General features: G+C 38.5%; 1 protein-coding gene across 4 annotated transcripts in view; it reads right to left on the bottom strand.

Annotated features, from left to right (window-relative positions):
* Window positions 1-21,303, bottom strand: part of HELZ (helicase with zinc finger) — a 136,548-nt gene that overhangs the window by 82,369 nt on the left and 32,876 nt on the right. For all 4 annotated transcript variants that reach the window (XM_050920637.1, XM_050920639.1, XM_050920640.1 and 1 more), the window contains 4 exons: window positions 20,442-20,549; window positions 19,775-20,072; window positions 14,664-14,931; window positions 6,308-6,641 (listed from right to left, as the gene is read on the bottom strand). In XM_050920637.1, coding sequence (XP_050776594.1) covers window positions 6,308-6,641; window positions 14,664-14,931; window positions 19,775-20,072; window positions 20,442-20,549 — 1,008 coding nt within the window. The remainder of the gene's footprint in view (window positions 1-6,307; window positions 6,642-14,663; window positions 14,932-19,774; window positions 20,073-20,441; window positions 20,550-21,303) is intronic.

Raw genomic sequence — 21,303 nt, 5'->3', positions numbered from 1 at the left:
AGCCAACCATCTAAACAGAGATAAAGGTGATATTAAAGCTACGTAGCATTCACTATGGATTTCACTAAGCAAGGCAAACGCAACGACTTAAAAAAAAAAAAAGATTTTCAGAAGTTACTTGAATAAGGAATCTCTTTTTCCAGAGCCCTGGTTAGTTTAAGATGGGAGCCTACCAAATGCTATATATTATATACATTTTACATTTACAAATATACATTTAATATAGTTTTAATTTTAACATACATTTCACAAATAGTAATATAAATATTTGGATGTTGCACTATTCTGGGGGATGTTTACGTTATTTTCTGAACCAGTCACTGGATAAATCTCATAACGAAGTGTACAGGAACTATGCTCTAGACAGCCTCGGAGGAACTTGGTATGATTTAACTAGGGTGTTATTTAATATTTGTATTGAAACACATCAGACACACAATGAAAAGGACACATATACTTTTAGTGCACAACTCATGCTTCTGCCTTGACATGTTCTTTCCTTCTCAGTGATCTTGCATCATAATTTGTCAGATCATTCCCTCTCTAGTTATTAGTGTATAGACTTCCTCTCTGAACACCACATGGCTGAGACAGAGGCAAGGAAGCATGCCATGCTTTGATGCTAGCACTGTGGGGAGAGGGAAATGCGTTTCTCCCCTGGATGGGTGACATACTGCTCTTGCTCAGCACACAGAAGTGCAAAGCCTGCTCTGCTAGTTTTTTCATCAGTGCGAGAAGAGGAAAGAGCGGGAAGGCCTAGGTAAGATCACAGAATGCTTAAGCACAATGTGCCTCCAAGCAGCACGCTGCAGTGCAACAACCACATACCTCAGAAGGGAAACCATGTGATTTACTGGAGTTCCTCCTTAGAGTAAGTTAGTCTTCCACAGGCCCTGCTCCTCCAACTCTGTCTCATCTTCACTGTACCAGGACCCCTGAGCCCCACAGCCTTTTCACTGCTCTTCCTCCAAACCATTACCAGCATCCATCAGACCCAGTCTTCCAAAATCCTCACTCCCATCATCCGTTGTTCTCCAACTCAGGTCCTCACAGCCATCTCTCCCCACAGTCTACTCAGCATCAGCAGCCAAAGTCCTAGACCCCACCCCCTGAGGTTCAGTACTGCCTGTTGTTCTCCTTTCCCCTCACCTTCACATAGAGTGGGCATAACCTTATCCTTTATGGTAGCATTCTTAAACCCTAAGCACAGATTCCATATGGGAAAATGGGGCATTGGTGCCTAGCTCAATAAACTCCTTTGAAATTCCCATCTTAAGTGTCCTGACCAACACTACACAGTGAGTCAGTGGCAGAGGAAGAAAAAGATTCTAAGATTCCTGGATCCGAGGCCTCTGCTCTAACCACTAAGCTATACCACTCCCTTCATGATCTCTAAAGAGTATGAGAGATGTCAGCAATGCATGAAGAGAGGTTACAATTCATTGGTCCCTAAAAAGCTTCTGTAATATTAAAGAGGCAATGTCAAGTTAAATTTTAACAACTGACTAGTTTTTAAAAATTCATGTTTCAGTGGAGTTCCCTTCAAACAGTTTGCCCTGAATTTTTTTTTTTTTTATCTTTTAATAAAAATATCACAGGAGTTTATCTTCTCCCTGTGCAATTGGGGTTACACAGGAACAAGGCTCTGCCAGTGCAAGGCTAGTGCTTTTAATGGAAAAACAGCTAAGCTGACTATGCGCGAAGTGCTGTCAAATGAACAAAGTAAACAAACAGAAAGAGTCTTTTTTTACTACTACTTTCAGTTACAGTCATCTTACGTGTTCACTTAGCTGTAGTACCTACACAATTTTCAGACAGAAATGTGATTTTATGTTGGCAATGTCCCTATAACAGCCCTTTCTAGGAATCTGAGTTAGTGTTAAACATCTCTTACTAACTGTATGTACTTCGCCATTATACCTTACAATAAATGTAGAGGTTTTTTGCCTAATTCGGATTAACTCATTCTGTTAGATATGCTATTTTGTGAAGTACTGACTGATACCATCTGGGAAGAAGTGGTATATTACCTGCATTATCTTTCTTCATTCCAAAACAAGAGAACAGTGGGAACAGAACTATAGTTCCACTCCCAGTTAACAGAAAATGACATAGGACCGTGTGGGCCACTAAAGAAAATTGTCCTGACGTAGCCTACAGATGGCCGGGCACCAAAAGGAGCAGAGATCAAGAAAAAAGAGCAGTTCACCCTGGACAATAGTTATTTCCATTGCACCTCTGTAAAGGATGCACTTGATAAAATCAAAACTGCAAACATATTAAAAAGCCTCCATTACCTTAGAAGCAGGGCACCAGGAAAAATGCATGATCAAGGAGATTTTTTTACCATGGATTACTGGAAGAGATAGGAACCAAACTATACACTTTATCCAAAGACCATAGCAATAAGACAGATTTGGCCAACATTTAAAATGAAACATGAAATCCTGGCTCATTTGAAGTTAATGGCAAAACTCCTATTGACTTCGGTGAATCCAGTGTGTGTCCAAAATATATGGAATCAGATCCTGAGTTCCCTATTAATTTTTCATTCAGTTGTCAATCAGTCCTTGCACTGAAGAATTCTCACTGAAAATTAGGACTAATTAAAAACTATATAAAAAGCGTTAGGATTTGACCATTCGTTCTCTAACAGATTTACACAGCATTACACTTCTTTATGAGTAACTGTAGGACCCAATTCTCATTCTAAGATATTGGAATCCTAAAATGACAGACCTGAACAGCTCACCCTACCTGAGAGTTTCATAAGAAGTTTTAAAAGAAAAAAAATAAGTCAAAGTTACTAAAAGCCCCAACTTATTTTCTATTCCAGTGAAGTTTACAGATAGAGTCAGTTAGTAGCTTTAATTATTGTTTTAAGAAAACAATCATTAACCGCACTCAGTATGATACAAGTCTTGTAGACTAATTATCCAGGTTAAATGAAGACATTAAGATTCTTGCATATGTTTCACAAAACAAAGTGAATGGAAGGTGACATGCCCTCCGCAAAAATGGATTTATTTCAATCAATTTCAGTGGCCTCAATTTGCAATTATTTCTGTTAGGTAGCAGGGTCAATCCCCTTATCTCCACCAGGGAGACACAGGGAGGGGGGAATTATTTGATTTTTGTCAACTAGAGTTTATTCTTCCATATTCTAGAGCAGGATGTATTTACATTACCTGAACTATCTTGTCCATAAACCCCACAATACAATTTAAGGCCAAGCCTTCTATTTCGGTCCATTTCATGCCAATTGCAGAGTAAACAAAGTACTGACCCTATCTCCAATACTGTTTGTCTTGGCAATGGTGCTGTAAATCTTAACTTTGTGACAGGATTCCCCCATTAAAGACACCTGGGCTAGGGAAAATAATAGTCTCCCTCTTACACAGACATCTATCTGCATTTTCATTTTGGTTTCTGTTATTCAACTAAATAATTTCTTCACCTAATGGACAGTTTCTGCAAAGCCTACCAAGACACTGGGCTTAGTATAAGCCTAAAAAAGACTGACACAATGTGGCAAGGAGTGGAGGAAGCACCCTCCATCAAGATCAACAACTATGAATTTGAAGAGGTGAACAAGTTCACATACATGGGGTCCACTATCACAGTCAACCTTTCATTTGAAACAGAACTCAACATCCGTATTGGAAAAGCCGCCACAACAATGTCTAGACTGCAAGAGAGTATGGCAAAACGACAAACTGACAGAACTCACAAAGATCTGTGTGTACCGTGCATAGGTTATCAGCGCACTTTTGTAGGGGAGTGAGACAGGGACCTTATAATCTCACCAGGAAAAGACGCTCAACAGCTTTCATATGTGTTGCTTTCATCAAATCTTTTGAATTTCCTGAAGGGAAAGAGTCATCAACACTGAGGTGCTCAAACAGGCCAGCATACTCAGCATCCAAACATTACTCAAACAGAGACGCCTGCGCTGGCTTGGGCATGTGTGCCGAATGAATGATGGGCGCATCCCAAAGGCCAGCCTCTACGGCGAATTATCAGTCAGGAAGAGAAAGAATGGTAATTTACCAGACAGTAAGCAATTCTTTGAGCTATTGCCGTCGGTGTGGATCCTTCTACATGTGCATACATAACACATGCAGATAGGATCAGATTTGTTTTCTAGAATATTGGTGTCTGTCGGGGCCGCACGCATGTGCCTTCCCATACTTTCACACAAGGTGATAAAGGGCAGAGTAGCTCCAACAGTTCCCTCACAAGTCAAAGCCCATGGCAGCTTGGATGGAGGGCAGATCATGGGATTCACACTGGTTGCAACACCTCGAAGAACACGGTTACTGTAGGATAAGTAACCGCTCATTCTTCTTAGAAAATGTGTCAGTTTGGAACCTGCTATAGGCAAGGGGCAAGTTGTATCCCCTCAGGATGTTGGGAAGAGGAGTTTCAGCTACGTCAGTCTAATAGTCATTCGAGTACTGCTCTCCCACATCTGACATCCAAGCCCAATGCATAATGCTTGACAAAGGTCAGTGGATTACTCCATGTCATCACTTTGGAGATCTTGGAAACTCTCACATTTCTGAAGCAGGAGGAGGATGTTGCTTGAGGTCTGGTTGAGTGCATCTTGATATTCAGCAGTAAAGGAACAGTAGCCAATGGATGACACAGCACAATACCAGGAAGATGGTCTTCAGAGAGAGGTTGTGCAGGGAGCAGTCTCACAGAGAGGCTCCATGAGTCTCAGGAGAACAAATGAGGACCCAGGCAGGAGTAGGTTTCTCTGCCCAGTGAGTATGTATGTTAATAGCCCATTGAGAAATTTTGACACCATGGGATGAGAAAAGACTAAGCATGATTGTACAGACTGATGACAGGCTGAGACTGAAAGCTAAACCTTAATAGAGCTGAACAAGAGGCTGGTCTGTTTTAAGTGTAATAAGTAGCTGATGTTCTGATGCATCGAAGCCTGGACTGAGTCCACACTATGCTGGGCAGCCCATGTCAAGAACCTCTTATTTAGATGAATATATTCTTTCAGCAAAGGTTTCCCCGCTATTTATCATAAGCCAAAGCCATCATCATGGGTAGGGTATAGGAGCAGGAATCTGGAGCAAGGCAGAAAAACAGGTCCCGGAAATAAACAGGGGTCTGGGATAAGGAAAGCAAGAACCAGGTCAGACAACTTCCTGTGCCTCTTCATGGGTGGGGCTCTTTGTGAGCTAGAGCTTCGCTAGCCCCCTTCTCCACTGGTTCAGAAGAGCTGCTGAGTGGCAGCCATGGTCTGACCATTACCTGGGGACCCATGGGCCCAGGTTCAAGGCCTGCAATCCTTCACAGAGGGTTTAGACTGCACTATAAGGTTAGCAGTTGGCACGAAGTGCCTTGCCTCACCTTGCCCCACTGTACCTAGGAGTCAAATTTTCCACAATTTTTTTGTTTGTTTTTTTTAAGGAACATGCTTCATGATAAATAGTGAAGATAAGATAGCCAAATAGGCTGAAAGACCAGTTACGGGTCTCTGAAGAGAGCAGTAGGTTGCACCTGCTGGATTCTACCTCGCTGCCCCAGATAATAAGGGGGAACTGAAGTAGGGTCACACCCTTTATGCCCTAACACAAAGAGGCAAAAGGCACATGCATGGCCCCAACAGACATTGCTAGTAAAAACAAAATCCAAGTGTCACATGTGCATCTACAAAGAGATCCACACTGACACATACTCAAAAACCAGACAATACAAAGCCCAGGGGCCACGAGGAGAGACTGCAGAGAAAGGGAAAGTGACCAGACAGGCAAAAGGCAGCAGAGCTATCAAGAAAACAAGAATAGAGAAATATCGCAGGGAGGTGTCAAAAGTGGAAAGAACACCTATGCCCCACCACAGACACAAACCCATAACAATAAAGATGAAGCTAGAGGCTCTGCAGAACAAAAGTCCATACTCTGGCACAAAAATGGCTTAGTGTTTGAACTGGAGTTCAAAAACCTCTTATTAGCTCTCAACCTGTATCCTTGAAAACATGGAGAGAGACAAGCTAAGATTTGCACAGGATGCTTAACCATATCAAAACAAGTTATATCAGAAACGAGTCTCATCAAAATATATTTTTACTCTATCAGTTTTAAAATATTTATTCTATTACATATAAAAATCAAATTTAAACATAAAATTTTAAACTGAACTTCTCCTTTCTAGATTTTCTGCATATAACAAGGAATAAAAAATTCTTATTAATATCTTTCTAGTCCTTTGGCATGTAATTACGTTAGGAGGGAAAAAGCAGCAAAAATTGCTCCTATAGCAAGAATCTTCCATTCAAACATACCTGCATTTCACAATCTGCTCGAAGATTAAGTTCTTCACAGCATTCCCTGGATACTCTCAAGAAGATATAATCCTTTGTTTTCTCTTCAATAGCTGCTTCATAAACCTTCTCTTTGGTTCCTTGGGTTTGTACTGACTTCTCTTTAGTGACTGGCAATAAATAAACAGCATTGACTTTGGTCATCACCAGCCGTCCAGCCAAAGTGTCTTCAGAAAGCGTTTCAGTGAGCTTAAAGCGGCCAAAAAGTTGTCCGTTTTGGGCATACTTTGCACCTCCGGAAACACCAGTGAGCATGAAGCTTGCTACAATCTGCAATTGCACTTTTATGTTGAACCTAAATCAGAAAGTATAAAGTTAGTTCAGAAAAAGGATTTGATTTTAGAAATCAGGATTCAATGTTAATGAAATAAAAAATGCCTCCAAGTTCAGAGACACCACACATTCAGGAACCAACCCTATTTCCCTTATACTGAGTAATACCTTCTTTCACAGCAGTTCAATGGGACTGTGTAAGTAACTTTTCATTGTGAATAAGGGGGGCAGAATCTGGACTTGTGAAAGGGAAGCTTAATCACAGTACTGTAGAACATTCAAGAACGTTGTGCCTCCATTCAAAAAGGCAGCTACAAATTCTGTCAATAAGAGAAAAATTCCCCTGCAAGCAGCTGCTCTGTTTGTAATGGCAGGTATGGCAACTTTTTAAATGTTATTTAAGGGCAACATATACTTTAAGGGTAACAAATACTCAGTTTATTCAGAATGAAAAAGAGATCCTCAGAGTTTCTTCTTTTGACAAGGAAATCTGATCCATGATTCTAAAACCCCACTACAAGCAAAGTGACAATGAGGTAGAGAAATTCTATAAAGGATAACACAATTGATATATTCTTTGCCATTGTCAAATTAATTCATTACAAAACAAATTTATGCATTACAAAACTCAAATTATATCTATATATTAAATAAATTAGTAAAGATATAAAGAGGTGTAAATATACATTACCTTGGTGAAGGAAAACAACATATAGTAAAATGAAGGAATGCAATTTTAAACAAATGAAGTAACTGAACAGTACAAAACCATCTGAGGGAAACAGTGTCTATTTTGCTTCTGAATGGAATGTAACTAACATCAAAGTGTGGTTACAAGCAGTAACATTGTTGAAGGTTTTAAAAAGACACTCTAAATAGACAGAACCAAATCCTGCAATTTTTACCAAGGGAAAACTGCCCGAAGTCAATGAGAGTTTTACATGAGTAACGTCTGCACCATTTTTCTTGCAGCAATGAAAAGTTATTTTAATATCTTGTAAGCTGATGAGATATTCATGAATTGACTACATCATATTCTTTAAGGACATATACACAGGTCCAGAACAGAATACAGTTTCTATTCGTTCTGCACACCCTGTTCTAGGTGCTGATCAGAGAAGGCAGGCTGCCATCTTGAGAGAAGCAAAGGGCTTACTATATCCTCATAGTTTAACAGATTCTTTTAAAACTTCATGAAATTAGAAGCAATGACCAATAAATAATGAGAATGCATCTATTTTAAATGAAGGATTAATATCTAACATATCGCATACCTAATCACATAGGACATCTGTGCACAAAGCTCCCACTGGCAGTGAGTTCTTTCTGCTGTAACATTTAGCCATGACTACCCACACAGCATTTACAGTAGAAGTAGCAAATCCACTCTTTGTATTTACACTTCTCAAAAAATTCATATACATTAAAGATAAAAATGACCTATTAGCCTGTCTTGTCCTTTCCTTTTCTAAAGGACAACGATCCAATACATTTTCTAGTTCTTTCTTCATTCTGATTTCTAAATGTGCCAAGTAACAGAGCTGCAGCCACTCCCATGGAAGTGTATTACGCACACTCATATATCTGTCTCAATGTCAGCAAGTTTAACCTAATATTTTGTAATGAATTACTGGGGAATACATCAATGAAAGTAAAAGGGATGCAGAATACAGTGCTTTCCACTAAAATGAGCAGTTATCTTTTTATCACGTGAAATGGACAATTTTCTATTGTTGTGTGTTGTCGCCGTATGATGCTTTCCACATTATGCTAACTTGTTCAATTCGTTCAGCTTCCTTCCAGCCATTCCTGGTAAACTATTAAAAGTGCATATGTAATACTATTTAATCCATTGTAAAAGAAAATCTTTACTACAACCTATCACAGTCCCAAACTAGTACCAAAATCAAACCAGTTTCAGTTCTTGTCTGTGCATGTTAAATGCCTATTAAACCCATGGAAGATTATTTTTCACATCTGATAAATCTTTTTGCTTAAATGAAAGCTGCAAGTCTGTCTCCTTGTGATGGTATTTCATTCTCCGTACAACAATTGTATACTAAGATATACAAACATCCCTGTCAAATAAGCAATGCAATGAACTAAGATGATTTTTTCATCATCAGTATACTTAAGATCACTGTAATAGCTACCAGGGAATTTACAGTAAAAATGATCATTTAGTTTACCTCAAAGCATGAATTCAGCAGACCATGACTGAAATTAAAATAAAATTCCATCCACTTTCTAAAAGCATTTAGGAAAAAGCATGCAAGATTTTTTCCTTGCCAACTGACAATATAGAATTCAGAATTATCTATTAGTCAGTTACAGATGTTAATTCCAGATGACTGCTGCAATATTGTGTTAAATGTATATAAACCTCAGTAATGTTTAAAATCTCATTATTAGTCAGATATCAGGTGGCAGTATAATGTTTTTATTTAATCACAGCTTTCGCTAACTTGAATCAATTTAAAACACAGTCCATGTTATTACACATATATTAGCTGAATAACTATATTACTCTTATTCTGAGACATGCCACTCTTTACAGCATCATCCTAAGTGGCTACATTGGTTCTAGTCTACTGATTAGAACCTTCTTCTCCAGATCATTAAATTATTTCCATTGACTAGGGAGACACCCTCTGGTGAGCTATTCAACTACCAAATCCTCTAGCACTACACTTCCTTCATTCACTCCCCCTTTCCTTCTTAAATTGAACATGAGCACACTCCATGTTCATGCTTAAGATTTAATTAGATGAACCTCACTCCCCAAGCAAAAGATCTGAATCAGACCAATTAAAAATATCATTTTGGACTTGCATTGCACTTTCCTAAGTTTGTTTCTATAAACAGATGAATTAAGCCTCTGAACATACCTGTAAAGTCAGGAAGGATTTTACAGATTGTGAAACTGAGGCACAAGGAGGTTAACTGCCACATTTTTTTTTTAAGTGACCTCTAATTTTGGGTGTTCAAAATTAAACACCAAGGGCCTGATTTTCAGAGGTGATGAACTGAAGTTCCTGACTTCAACTGTTGACCTGGACAGTCAGCACTTCTGAAAATTAGATAATAGGTGTCTAAAGTTAGGCACACAAGAATGGAGCACCGAAAATTAAAGGTCAGGTTTGAAAGAGCAAGCCTTAGCCATCTGCCCAATATAACACTCCAAATCAGGGGTGAAAGCAGCAACACAACCCAGGTTTCTTGCCTCCCAGTCCAATGCTCCCTATCCTAATGTATTAATTACTAAGCCACTGTAATGGTAGCTATGAACATTTGCTTTACTGTAGGTTCTTTCAAAAAGTACACCATGGTGCTTTTCTAAGAGGAAATAAACTCCTTAGTTTCCCAAACAACTTGCTGAAAAAAATTTTAAAAAATAAATTTTTATTTTTGAGGTTTCTCTCATATTTGACAGCATTTTTCTGGATTACACAATGGATGCTTTCACACTAACACTTAAAGATCTGATGTTCAGCTAATCAGAAATGCAAGTCCAATTAACACTTTTTAGTGTGCTCTCGCATAAACACTTTACCACAAAAGCCATAATTAATTTTTGAGAGTTCTTATACTGTAAATTCAAGCTTTGTGTAATTTTAGAAATACTTATTCTTCACTGAGAGATGAACTCTCAGGTGGTGAGAAAAACTAAGCTTGAGTTTAATTTGAAACTTCAGCTGTCTTAGTCATCATGCCACCTCAAAATTTTTGTAGTGTTTGTACTTCTTTCTCTCAGATTTTTCTGGGCAGCATGAAGCTGGAGACAAGCAGAGTAAAAACGAACAGGGAAAATCTATCCGTCAAAACCTCAGCAAATCTGCCCTCTGCCCAATATTCCAAGCTTCCTGCAATGTTATAAAATTTCAACATAATTATGCTTCTATTTCTAATTCGCTAGGGAAAAGGTTATTGTCTATATTTACACCACAAAAGTTTAAGACTTACCAGATCATTAGCCCATCCACTGCCAATGCAGACTATAGCCCTCCAAAAGACCAAATATCCCATAGAGAATATGGCTCTGTGTCCCAGTTTTTTAAAAGAACAGGAGAACTTGTGGCACCTTAGAGACTAACAAATTTATCTGAGCATAGGCTTTCGTTGGCTACAGCCCACTGCATCAGATTCACAGAATGGAACATACAGTAAGAAGATATATATACATACAGAGAACATGAAAAAGTGGAAGCCCATGAAAGCTTCTGCTCAAATTAATTCGTTAGTCTCTAAGGTGCCACAAGTACTCCTGTTCTTTTTGCGGATACAGACTGACACGATTGCCACTCTGAAACCAGTTATTTAAAAGGTTCGGTATGGTGTTTAACATTCATGTGTGTAAGTTCCACATAGGGCATGCACAGAAGCATTTTACTACTGCGTGGCACAGTGTAATATGCAGTAATAGCTCATGAACTCAGGGCCCAATGAAACAAAAATACATTGACCTTCCATGAAAGCCAATATGTGAGGCTTCTGCAAACTTGAGTGAAAATCTAGTCTACAATTTGGATAGCAAAAAATGTCCTACATGTGTACAATATAGTGTGAAGGGCAATTATTTATCTCTTAGATTCATTAGTTAATGCTTTTTACGGCACTTAGGTATTATTATTATTATAGCCTACTTTCTTTTTTAATGTGAGAGTGAGAAAGATGATGAAGTTTAAATCCTCAAAAATTATATGAAGGGCTCAAATTTCCACCAGATCCAAACTAGCATCTAAATTAGAGCTTGGCTTGCACACCGGCTTGTTCCTACAAAGCCCATATTTGCATATGGAAATCAGAGTGCGGCTTATATATTCAAACCTTTATTGCCCCCATTTCCTACTCTAAGCATGTTAAGTAAAATTTTTCATCAATATTGCAATAAACACAACTTACACAAAGCTCACCAAGACCTTCCCAACCCCACCAGACTCGCTTTGACAGTCAATTAAAGATTTTTTACGAATGCCATTGCAACCTCTTCTACATGACACCTTTCAGCACTTGTCCTTTGGCCCTCCAAGAAAAATGTCTGGAACAAGCACTGCAATTTGCAGTGTGCCTTAAAGGTCAGTCAGTCGGACACACACACACGCAAGCACGCGCACGCACACACACCCTCAAAATCAAGGCTAGGAACAAGAACAAAAGTGCTGAATCCTTTACCAAGAAGGACTGCAACCAACACCCTCCAGCTTATACTGAGGGCTGTTAGCTCAAGTGCTGGAAATGACCACACCCGCTATAGCACGGCTTGGCAACCTTTCAGAAGTGGTGTGCCGAGTCTTCAATTATTCACTCTAATTTAAGGTTTCGTGTGACAATAATAAATTTTAATGTCTTTAGACGGTCTCTTTCGATAAGTCTATATTATATAACTAAACTACTGTTGTATGTAAAGTAAATAAGGTTTTTAAAATGTTTAAGAAGCTTCATTTAAAATTAAATTAAAATGCAGAGCCCCCCCAGACCAGTGACCAAGACCCGGGCAGTGTGAGTGCCACTGAAAATCAGCTCGTGTGCCGCCTTTGGCATACATGCCATAAGTTGCCTATCTCTGTGCTATAGGATCACAAGGAGAGAGGCAGTCTTGCAGGCAGACAGAAACAAACCATTAAGGGTGTCAGATCAAAACCAACATTATGAATTTGACCTGAAAATCAACTGGCAGCCAGTGCAGATTTTGGAGTATGGATTATGTGCTCCAAGAGGGAAACTCTGCTTAATAATAATCAGCGGGCTCAGTTCTACACCAGCTGCAGCTTCCAAAAGGCTTCTGCACATAGGCCCATGCAGAGCACACTGCATAATCCACCTTTGCTGAAAAAATGCCATGTGCACACAAACAGGTGCATTCTGAGCTCAAAATTGGAGGTGTCACTACTGAAAAATTAGCCCAAAGGGCAACATTTCATTTAAAGCAAGCACCACCAGGAAGCTGGTGATTCTACTGTATCATCAATTCACCAAGTTGTATCTAAGTATTGCAGGGTCTTGATACAGCACGTGGTGTTACTCGCTGCATATGAAGCCAGAAAGTGGCCTCAAGTTTTAACCTTTGCTCTGCATTTTCTTGTGCATGTTCAAGCCTACAGCATCATTTTCAAATCATGTACACCACCACCTTCTAAACAGGATCAATTAGGGGCTGATGAAAGTGAGGAACCAGCAGTACTGGTTAACTCAACAATGCACTGCAAACATGGACTGCAAATTATTCCAGTCCTGGACCTCTCTTGAGACACCCTGTTGACAATCAGCTGTTTTATGATCTGTACAAATATCTACTAGAGGCTAGTAAGATCCACAACAATCACCACTTGTAACCTAAGGCACAGGGGATCATATGTATGTAGAAGTTCGACCCAGTGTATTAAAATGGGTTGACTATAACATAATTTAATCAAAAGAAGAAGATTTCTATCAATTCTACCAAACAGAAGACACTTAAAAAACAGGTACAGAATTTATGTTTATTAATCCACTTAACAGAAAGTCATGCAACAGCAATAATTTATTGCAGAACCAAATTATCCAAAAGTGAAGCATCATGTATTGGAATGTACTCATTATTCCATTGTTTGTACATGTAAGCTGCTCTTTTGTCTTCCATGAGATGATGGCAACGTCATTTTCAACATGAATATTAACATAGTAAAAATATTATTTATTTGTTGTTTGTATCACTGTTTTCTCTAAGTCTGATCTTGGTTTAAAAAACCTTGAAAGTTAAACCGCCATAAGAATACATGTGATGGAGGTTAGCAAGGGGGAATCTGTGTTTGCTGAAAATAACATCATGTAGAAGCAAATTTTTTTGTATGTTAAATTCCAGCTCCCCAAGAGAGGAGAGCTATGACTAGGTATATTCAGCGAACTGGCTCAAGTTTACTATCGCTTTTACCAGATATGAAAGCAAAATGAATAGATACTGTTTTCCTGTTTCAAAAAAGTCTCCTTCAATAATAGTACATATTATTAACATTCTTAAATGACCACTGCATAATTCGATTAAACTCCTAATTACGTCCAGAAGCACAGTGCTCTTCAGAAGACATTCTTGTATTGGTAAATTCAAGATTTTACTTGCTACCACATCAGGTTAAGGGGGAAATGATGCCAATAAGAGTTCTTGACCGGGTGATATGTCACCTTAAAAGATTTTCATACCATACAAGTGAAGGTGAGATCATTAATCACGAATGCCAAAATAGAAAAATGGTCTAATATAGGACGAGTATGAGCCTGGAACGTGTACATTATTTTTCCACTTGCATCCTTCTCATATGTCTAACGGTGCTGGACAGCACATAAATAACAACAAAGAATATTTCTGACACAAAAAAATATAGTCTACATTCTGTGCCAATCTTACACTTGTAAAGCTATTACTCAGTCTGCCTGTTTAGCAAATAGTAGGTAAAGCATCAGTTCTCCAAAGCAGTTACTCTAGATGTGCATGTGTGCAACAGAAATCAGGATCTGGCCCACCATGACATGAGAAGGATTCAAAAGTTTTCTTAAACCTGCAATCATCTACAGAGAAGAATGGTAATATTTTTCTCTTCTGAAACCCCTTTTATTTGAAGATGTCACAGATAACTGAACTGTAACAGACTCTCTTTTTTGGCAAAGGAACAGAAACATTCTAAATTGCCCCTACTATCCTCAACGTTGTTTTGTATTTAGGAAGCTATAAGAAGAAAAAAAACTAACCTTAGGCCCCTAGGAAAATACAATACATTTGAGGTTAGCGTGTCTAACCCTAACCAAAGGTTAATGAAGACATCTCTTTATCTTCACAGCCATTTATTGCTACAGTACATATTTCCATTCCCCTCTATGAAGAGGTAAGATTTCAAGACTCATGTCCACTCTTAATTTACTTTAAAGATGTAAGAAGGTTTAATGGCTAAACTGTTAGCCCTTTCAAGACCAGTCAGAGAAGTGCAATTACAATGAAAGGGTGACATCCTGATCATTTTTAGTAGGACAGTAACAGCCATTTAAGACAGAATTTTGTAAAAGTATTACTTACTTGCTGACTTCCTTATACTGTGCTATTTCCTCAATATAAAGGAGGTCATGCAACCGTGACTGATAGTTGGTCTTGGTCAATGATTTGTCCAGGACAGACTGTGTAAACAGCTGGTCAGCAGATAGAGGAATTTGGTATCTGATAAGAAGGCTCTTCTCCAATTCAGTAGTTTCATTAGGCTCAAAATCTACAATAGTCTTAGAAGTAGAATCCCAACGCTTAGCTGTAGTTAGTAACTGTTGCCGTGCATGCATCAGGTATTCAAGATCTGCATGTAGAGATACAAACAGGGACAAGACTTCAGTTCAAATTCTCCAAGATAATTTTCCACACTTTGATCACATGTAAATGACATATATAAGTGGGAAACGTTAGTTTTTCCCCACCACAGCTTATTCATGTAAAACAGAATAATCGTGAATTTATAAGCTAAACTTAATTTTTAACTAACAGAATATGGTTTGGTTCTTCAAGGAGATCACAGGATTACTGAAGCCACTCAGCTATCTTAAAATAATGAAACTGCAGATAACATTCTCCTTTGTCTAGGACAGTTTTCATAATTTTACAGTTGAAGAACTACTCCAACTTCAGATGTTGATTGACAACAGACACAAGAACCAACTCACACACAAGAATAAGAGACTATCAAATTATAACAACTCTACAGATAGAAACAGAGAGAGCATACAAATTAAACAAGTGATGGAAGGATTCTATTATTATAACTAAGAGCAGTCAGAAGCATCCATAGTATCTGCATGTCCTTTTCAAAGGTTAGATATAATACCAAACACGTTTCCCCTCCAAAAACAGAGAAAATATACATGAACCTCACAAGGTAAATCATAGCAGCTAAGCTGTGGGGGAACAAGTAGGGTAGGTGATAGGGAATCTCATAACTTGCAGTACATGAAAGGCCTTTAGCATATTAAAAACTAAGTCCTAGGTTATTATAACATTAGGGTTAAGCATTTGAAAAGATTCACATTGTACAAACACAATTAATTATCCAAGCATCACCTGAAAGTGTGACCCACATTGAAAAATGGAAGGAAATTAATGTTTCAGTCTATCCTTAGTTAGCACTGATATGTCTCTACATTGTAGCCCAAAAATCATAAACACGAAGTCAAGAATTTTTCATAGACCCCTGCAACAGCCATTAACATGGCAAAAAATCAACACATGGCAACTGCTATCTGGAGGACTAAGTAGGGGTTTCATGTAACAGAACTATACTTAAGCTAAAAGCTGCAAATGGTTTAGCATTCATGGTGAAGCAATAGCTACGTTTTAATGTATCGTCTTTGAATCGAGCTTAAAATGTGTGCCCAGATATCACAGCAGTGCCTGTGAAAGACTTAGAGACCCTCTAACTTCAAATAAAGTATTTCATTTGATCTTTATCATTCTGTATCCTAAAGAGATTAAAAATGTGATGTCTGAGTGATAATATGAGGCCAGTTTAGCAACAGGAATCTCAGATTAACATCACTCTTCAGCCATAGGAAACAGATGTCTCACTTAGTAAACTACTCTAATATTTTTGAAATAATAGAGATTAGAAAGAAGATATAAATAATTCTCTTCTTCCTCTAAACTGAATCATGTTAGGTGCTAATGATGTGCAACAGGAGAAAAAAGCCCATGTTTGGTGGTTTCGGAATTAGGAATTATCCACCATGACATTTTCCTGTACTGATCATATATTAAGAGTGTAACAGTTCAGTCAGACTGTCAGGACACTGTCTTGTTTGCTAGGAAATTGGCCATTTGACATTGCATGCTGCAGACACTTCCTGTAACTGTTGGTCTGACATAACTATTTTCTTAGTGTTAACATGGAATATGCATACAAGGTTGCCTTCTTAAGAATCTTGTGCATTTCCAATTCTAAGAACATTTTCACTGCATGGAAAATTAATCTTCTCTTGATTACTTGTAACTTCTTCCATGAAAGAGAGAGCTCCCCAAGAAAAGTGATAGATGCTGCTCAACTTAAATGTCTCTTCTTAATACTATTTAAAAAGGAGGAAGCTCGTCTTTCATGATGTCATAGTCCAATATCCTTAAAAGTTATTACTGACCTTCCCAAGTCACTGCCTAGATCTATCTGTCATATAAGAATTTGTACCGGTCATGTAGATACTCAGCAACAAAAGGTGAAGGCCTCTTTTAGGGTTGTTTGCTCAATGTTACTTCTTCCGTCAGACCTCTACATACTATAACCCAACACTCCATTGCTTAAGGAAATATAAATGCAAAACACCCACATGGAACAAGATATATGTCTAACCACTATTCCATCACTTGCTTTCAGTTGCAATCCTTACCCCTCCCATATGTTGTCTACATAGATTGTTAGCTCTTAAGGGAAAGACTCTGTACTTATGTTTGGTTGTAAAGAAACTAGCGCACTTTTGGGCATTAGATAAATATTAATAATAATCTGACTGATGGGAGATTTCCTTTGCTATCTCTCTGCATACAGAGATGTGGCATCTCAAAAAGAGGTGCTGTAGTGAACTCGGCAGGCATTACACTATGCAGCTTCATCTTTCCATTTTGCACCATAGTGCCATTTATATTGCCCCTGCCCTTGATCTATTTTTAGTAGTCAGCACTGAGAAATCCTGGCAGTTTAAGCTGACAAGGACACTGACTCGTCTGAAGATTAATACTTTTGCCTTTGCAACTACATTATGGCTTGGCTCTCTTGGTCTTAAACAGCTCTACAGTGCAAGGACGCCAGGGTCTCTGCAAGTTTACTGACTTTGGAAACCTGTCAGCTCTGGTTAGCTACCCTCTTGCATGGAGATCACATAATAGTTCCCAAAAAGACCACAGCCTTGCTCTTAAACACAGTATCTCATGCATTCTGAAACATACCCTATGTGGAATTCTAATGTATTGTGGACACAACAACTTCCTGCTTTGGGCTAAAAGTATTCAGGTTATCTGGAAAGAACAGTTCATAAACTATGGCATTTGCTATTTACATTTTCTCTTTGCTGATCTGGTAAATGTACATCCGTTCTATGTAAACAAAGGATAGGAATAGCAAAAAGCAAGAACTCTAGCCAACGCACGTACTGTGTGTATTAGTGTTTAGTAATGACATCTATCATTATTACTGCTAATAAAAAGGTCTTAAAAGCCTTGTATCACTAAAAAACAAGGAAATATGAATTTCCTGGACCACTGAAAGACATAGGAATAGATCTGGAGATGCTAGAAACAAGAAAGAGTCTCTGCAATACATCTTTGAAGGGTAACAAGAAATTAATAACAATAGCCTGCAGAATTATGACCTCTGCCAAAAATTAAATCAATGTTCCTTCAAATCTTTGTGAGCTGAACTCTTCCTGGGATTCCCTGATGACTGCAATAGACAGACTAGTGAAACAATCTTCTTGAAGAGAAAAAATACCCTTAATTGACAAGTATTCTGGTAATCTCCCAGACAATCATACTCTATTTCAGTCAGAATCAGTCAACATATTTCTGCCCCTCCTAAGCAGTTTTGACAGTTTTGGTCTGGATCTCATCAATTTCCTAAGATTCACAATTAACAGGCGTACAACTGGTTGTATTTTCCTACCGCCTTTAGGAGGAGATTATGCTAAATGGTTCTGAGTCCTGACCTCCCGTTCGGATAAATGGATTTGCACACCATTTCCAAACCAAGAATCAGTGCTCGGCTCTTGGCTTCTCAATATTTTTAGTCTTCAGGACAAATCAAGTTCTCAGTCATTGCCAAGCAAAATATTTCTCATGATCTTCAGACTATACCAAACTGTTTCTGAGCCGGGGGGGGTGTCACATAAAAAAATTGAAATTCTTCATAGAGCATGTTTTGAAGCTGAACCTAATCAGCATCTGGAGAATGTCCATGCAAAAAAAGCATTAACAGGACCACAAGCATTTCAGAACAGCCAAAGCAAAACACAAACACTAACTAGAAACTGTGACAAATGACTCAAAACTGTGAAGAAAGAATGGCTTTCGTGCGCTAATCTGGAAATTCTTTTGCAAAAGGGCAAGTTAGTCAGAAAAGAAGCAGCAACAAATTGGTTTTATTTATTCAAAAACAATGAGAAATGATACTAGCAAAGCAGAACTGAATATCAGCCATTATTCACGTCTGTCTGACTCTAGCATTCAGTTGCTTTAAAATGTCCCAAGCAAAAGAACTGTAACCACCTCTCTTGGGAAACTCTGCCAAAATCTATTAAATCTATTTTTCTCAGACACAACCTCAATTTTCCTTCCCTTAGTTTCATCTCATTAATCCTGGTTATTCTCATTGCAACACAGTAAAAATGCTTCTTAGGCCCGTTAGTCTTTCCATCTCTCCAATCTTCGTAGAGACACAAATGACTACCAGGCCTCACCCTACCTTCTCTGCTTGTTGCCAAGCAACACACATTCAGCTCTTTTAATCCTTCCCCATAAATCAATCACTCCTGCTCCCTGATCATCTTTCCCATTCTTCTTTGAATGCCTACCAATTTGTAGACATCTTTCTGATAATGAGGTGCCTAGAACCGAAAATCCTGATTTCCTGTAACTGACAGGAATAGACCAATGCAGTAAACAGAACAATATGATCATGGCAACATTTAGTTCAAATTTAACTTGAACACATAAAAATAATCATGTTTTCTGCCGAGTACAAGTAGAGACAATATTGCGTTCCTACAATTTCTAGCATTTCTATATCAGCACTTAGGACCTGACGGTCCCCTGTAAATTGGCAAGGCAACATTAACTCCAATGACACTATAGCAGTTTACACCTGCTGAAGATCTAGCCCAAAAATATGCATTTATAGACATGTAAGACATTATATATTATATCATGGAGGACATTCATTATCTGCTAACATAAATGTTCTGCACAGAGATGAGAAAAGAAAAAAAGATAGTATGACAAATTATCGTGTATTTATAGTAAACTGATGATCATATCACGGGATGCTGATCATACTGACCGATGAGCACTGCAGGATGTGTTTCTGATTCTCAAAATTACCACAAAGAGAAACATTCTTTTGGACATTTCCACTGAGTCTGTTCAGTAGAAAAAGAAAAACAGCTGAACATTACCTTCTGTTGAAGCAGCATCAATCATTACTCGTTGCATGAGTACTGGTTCCAACCCAAAATCGAACACTACGGTTTGGCGAAATGTTCCAAAGATTTCCGTGTTAAAGGCTATACTGACTTTGTAAATGTAATGATCTATTCCATTTTGGGCCATCTTTCCTCCTGTCCATTCCTGACAGTTTTCTGGGACTTCTTGTGATACCTGGGTAGTGCTGTCTCCAGCAGATATTGCAACGATATTGAAATGAGGACGATGGGCATCATAAAGCAATGCCACTCGATACAGCATTCTTGCAGGCTACAGAGAAATGCAAAGTGACAATAAAATGCTGAAAATTATTTTATGAAGTGTTTCATTTGAGGCCAGATTAGGGGAGGCTAAAAGAAGCCTCAACTTCATTCAGCAGGCTCAGCTGAGTCTCTGCACTCTCCAGAACATAGTGTCCCCATAACTCCCAGCATCCACACCGGCAATCGCCACCCCAGTGGGGGGAAACAGAGTGGAGGTTAGGCCATGCCCCACTACTTCACTTTAAAAGAACCATTTTGGAGTTGAAACACTAAATTTCAAAAGTCTGTGGTTTTCTGCAGCAAAGAAATAAGATCCAAGTGCTGCAGCATGCTAGCTTTAATATTTACCTATTTTCAAAAGAGGGGGGAATCCTACCTTACAAGTGAGAGCAAATGTCCACGTTTGTTGAGACTTTTTGGTGGTGACAGTAACCGATAGTTCAGGATTATGCTCTACCCTCACTCCTTCTACACATTCACTAAGCTAGATTTAAAGAGAAAAAAACCTTGCATTAAACTTCTACAGACATTGTCAATAAAGAAGACATTCAGGCCAAGTTAATATCTTAAAACAGAAAGCCTAAAATGATTGTTTCCTAAGTTGAGGGTTGGTTTCAGCAAAAGGATAGTGCAGGATTCTAATATCAGCACAGGACAAGAGCTAATTCAGATACCTGCTAATCAGAGAGGCAAACAACAATTAAGACCGTAACTCAAGAACATCACATTATGTACGCAAAAAAACCCAAAACAACCAGCATCCAGGGAGAACAAACACTACCTGATTTTCATAAGCATGGATCTCAAAAATCAGTTTAGGTCACTTAGATCTAAGATTTCAGCTGGAAATAAGGGTCTTATACAATAAGGCACCGAGACTGCATTTCCAACAGACCCGATATTCTCAGTGACTTCAGTGAGAGTTCTAGAGTACCAAGAGAGCAGAATCAGGCTTTCTGCTCATTAAACCATTTGGCAAATTGCCCACTTTCCCCAGATTTTATCAACAATAGATAGAGTGAAAAGAAACTCCTTCATTTCAGAAAAGCTGGTTGAATGCTGCAAAACTAGTGCCACAAACATTCTTTGGAATTGCAAAGAGCTGCTGGGTTTCATCAGATCCATAACCTTTACTCTTTAGTATGCACAAATGTTTGTATGATCAAATGAAGTTTGGAGAATGGCTTTTCTTCATGCAAACTACTGCAACTGCAAGCAAAGAAGGGGAGTCACGCACA

Source organism: Gopherus flavomarginatus, chromosome 12, assembly GCF_025201925.1.
Source record: "Gopherus flavomarginatus isolate rGopFla2 chromosome 12, rGopFla2.mat.asm, whole genome shotgun sequence".
Lineage (NCBI taxonomy): Eukaryota > Metazoa > Chordata > Testudines > Testudinidae > Gopherus > Gopherus flavomarginatus.
The sequence above is the reverse complement of the archived record's forward strand: the minus strand, read 5'-3'. Positions and strand labels throughout refer to the sequence as shown.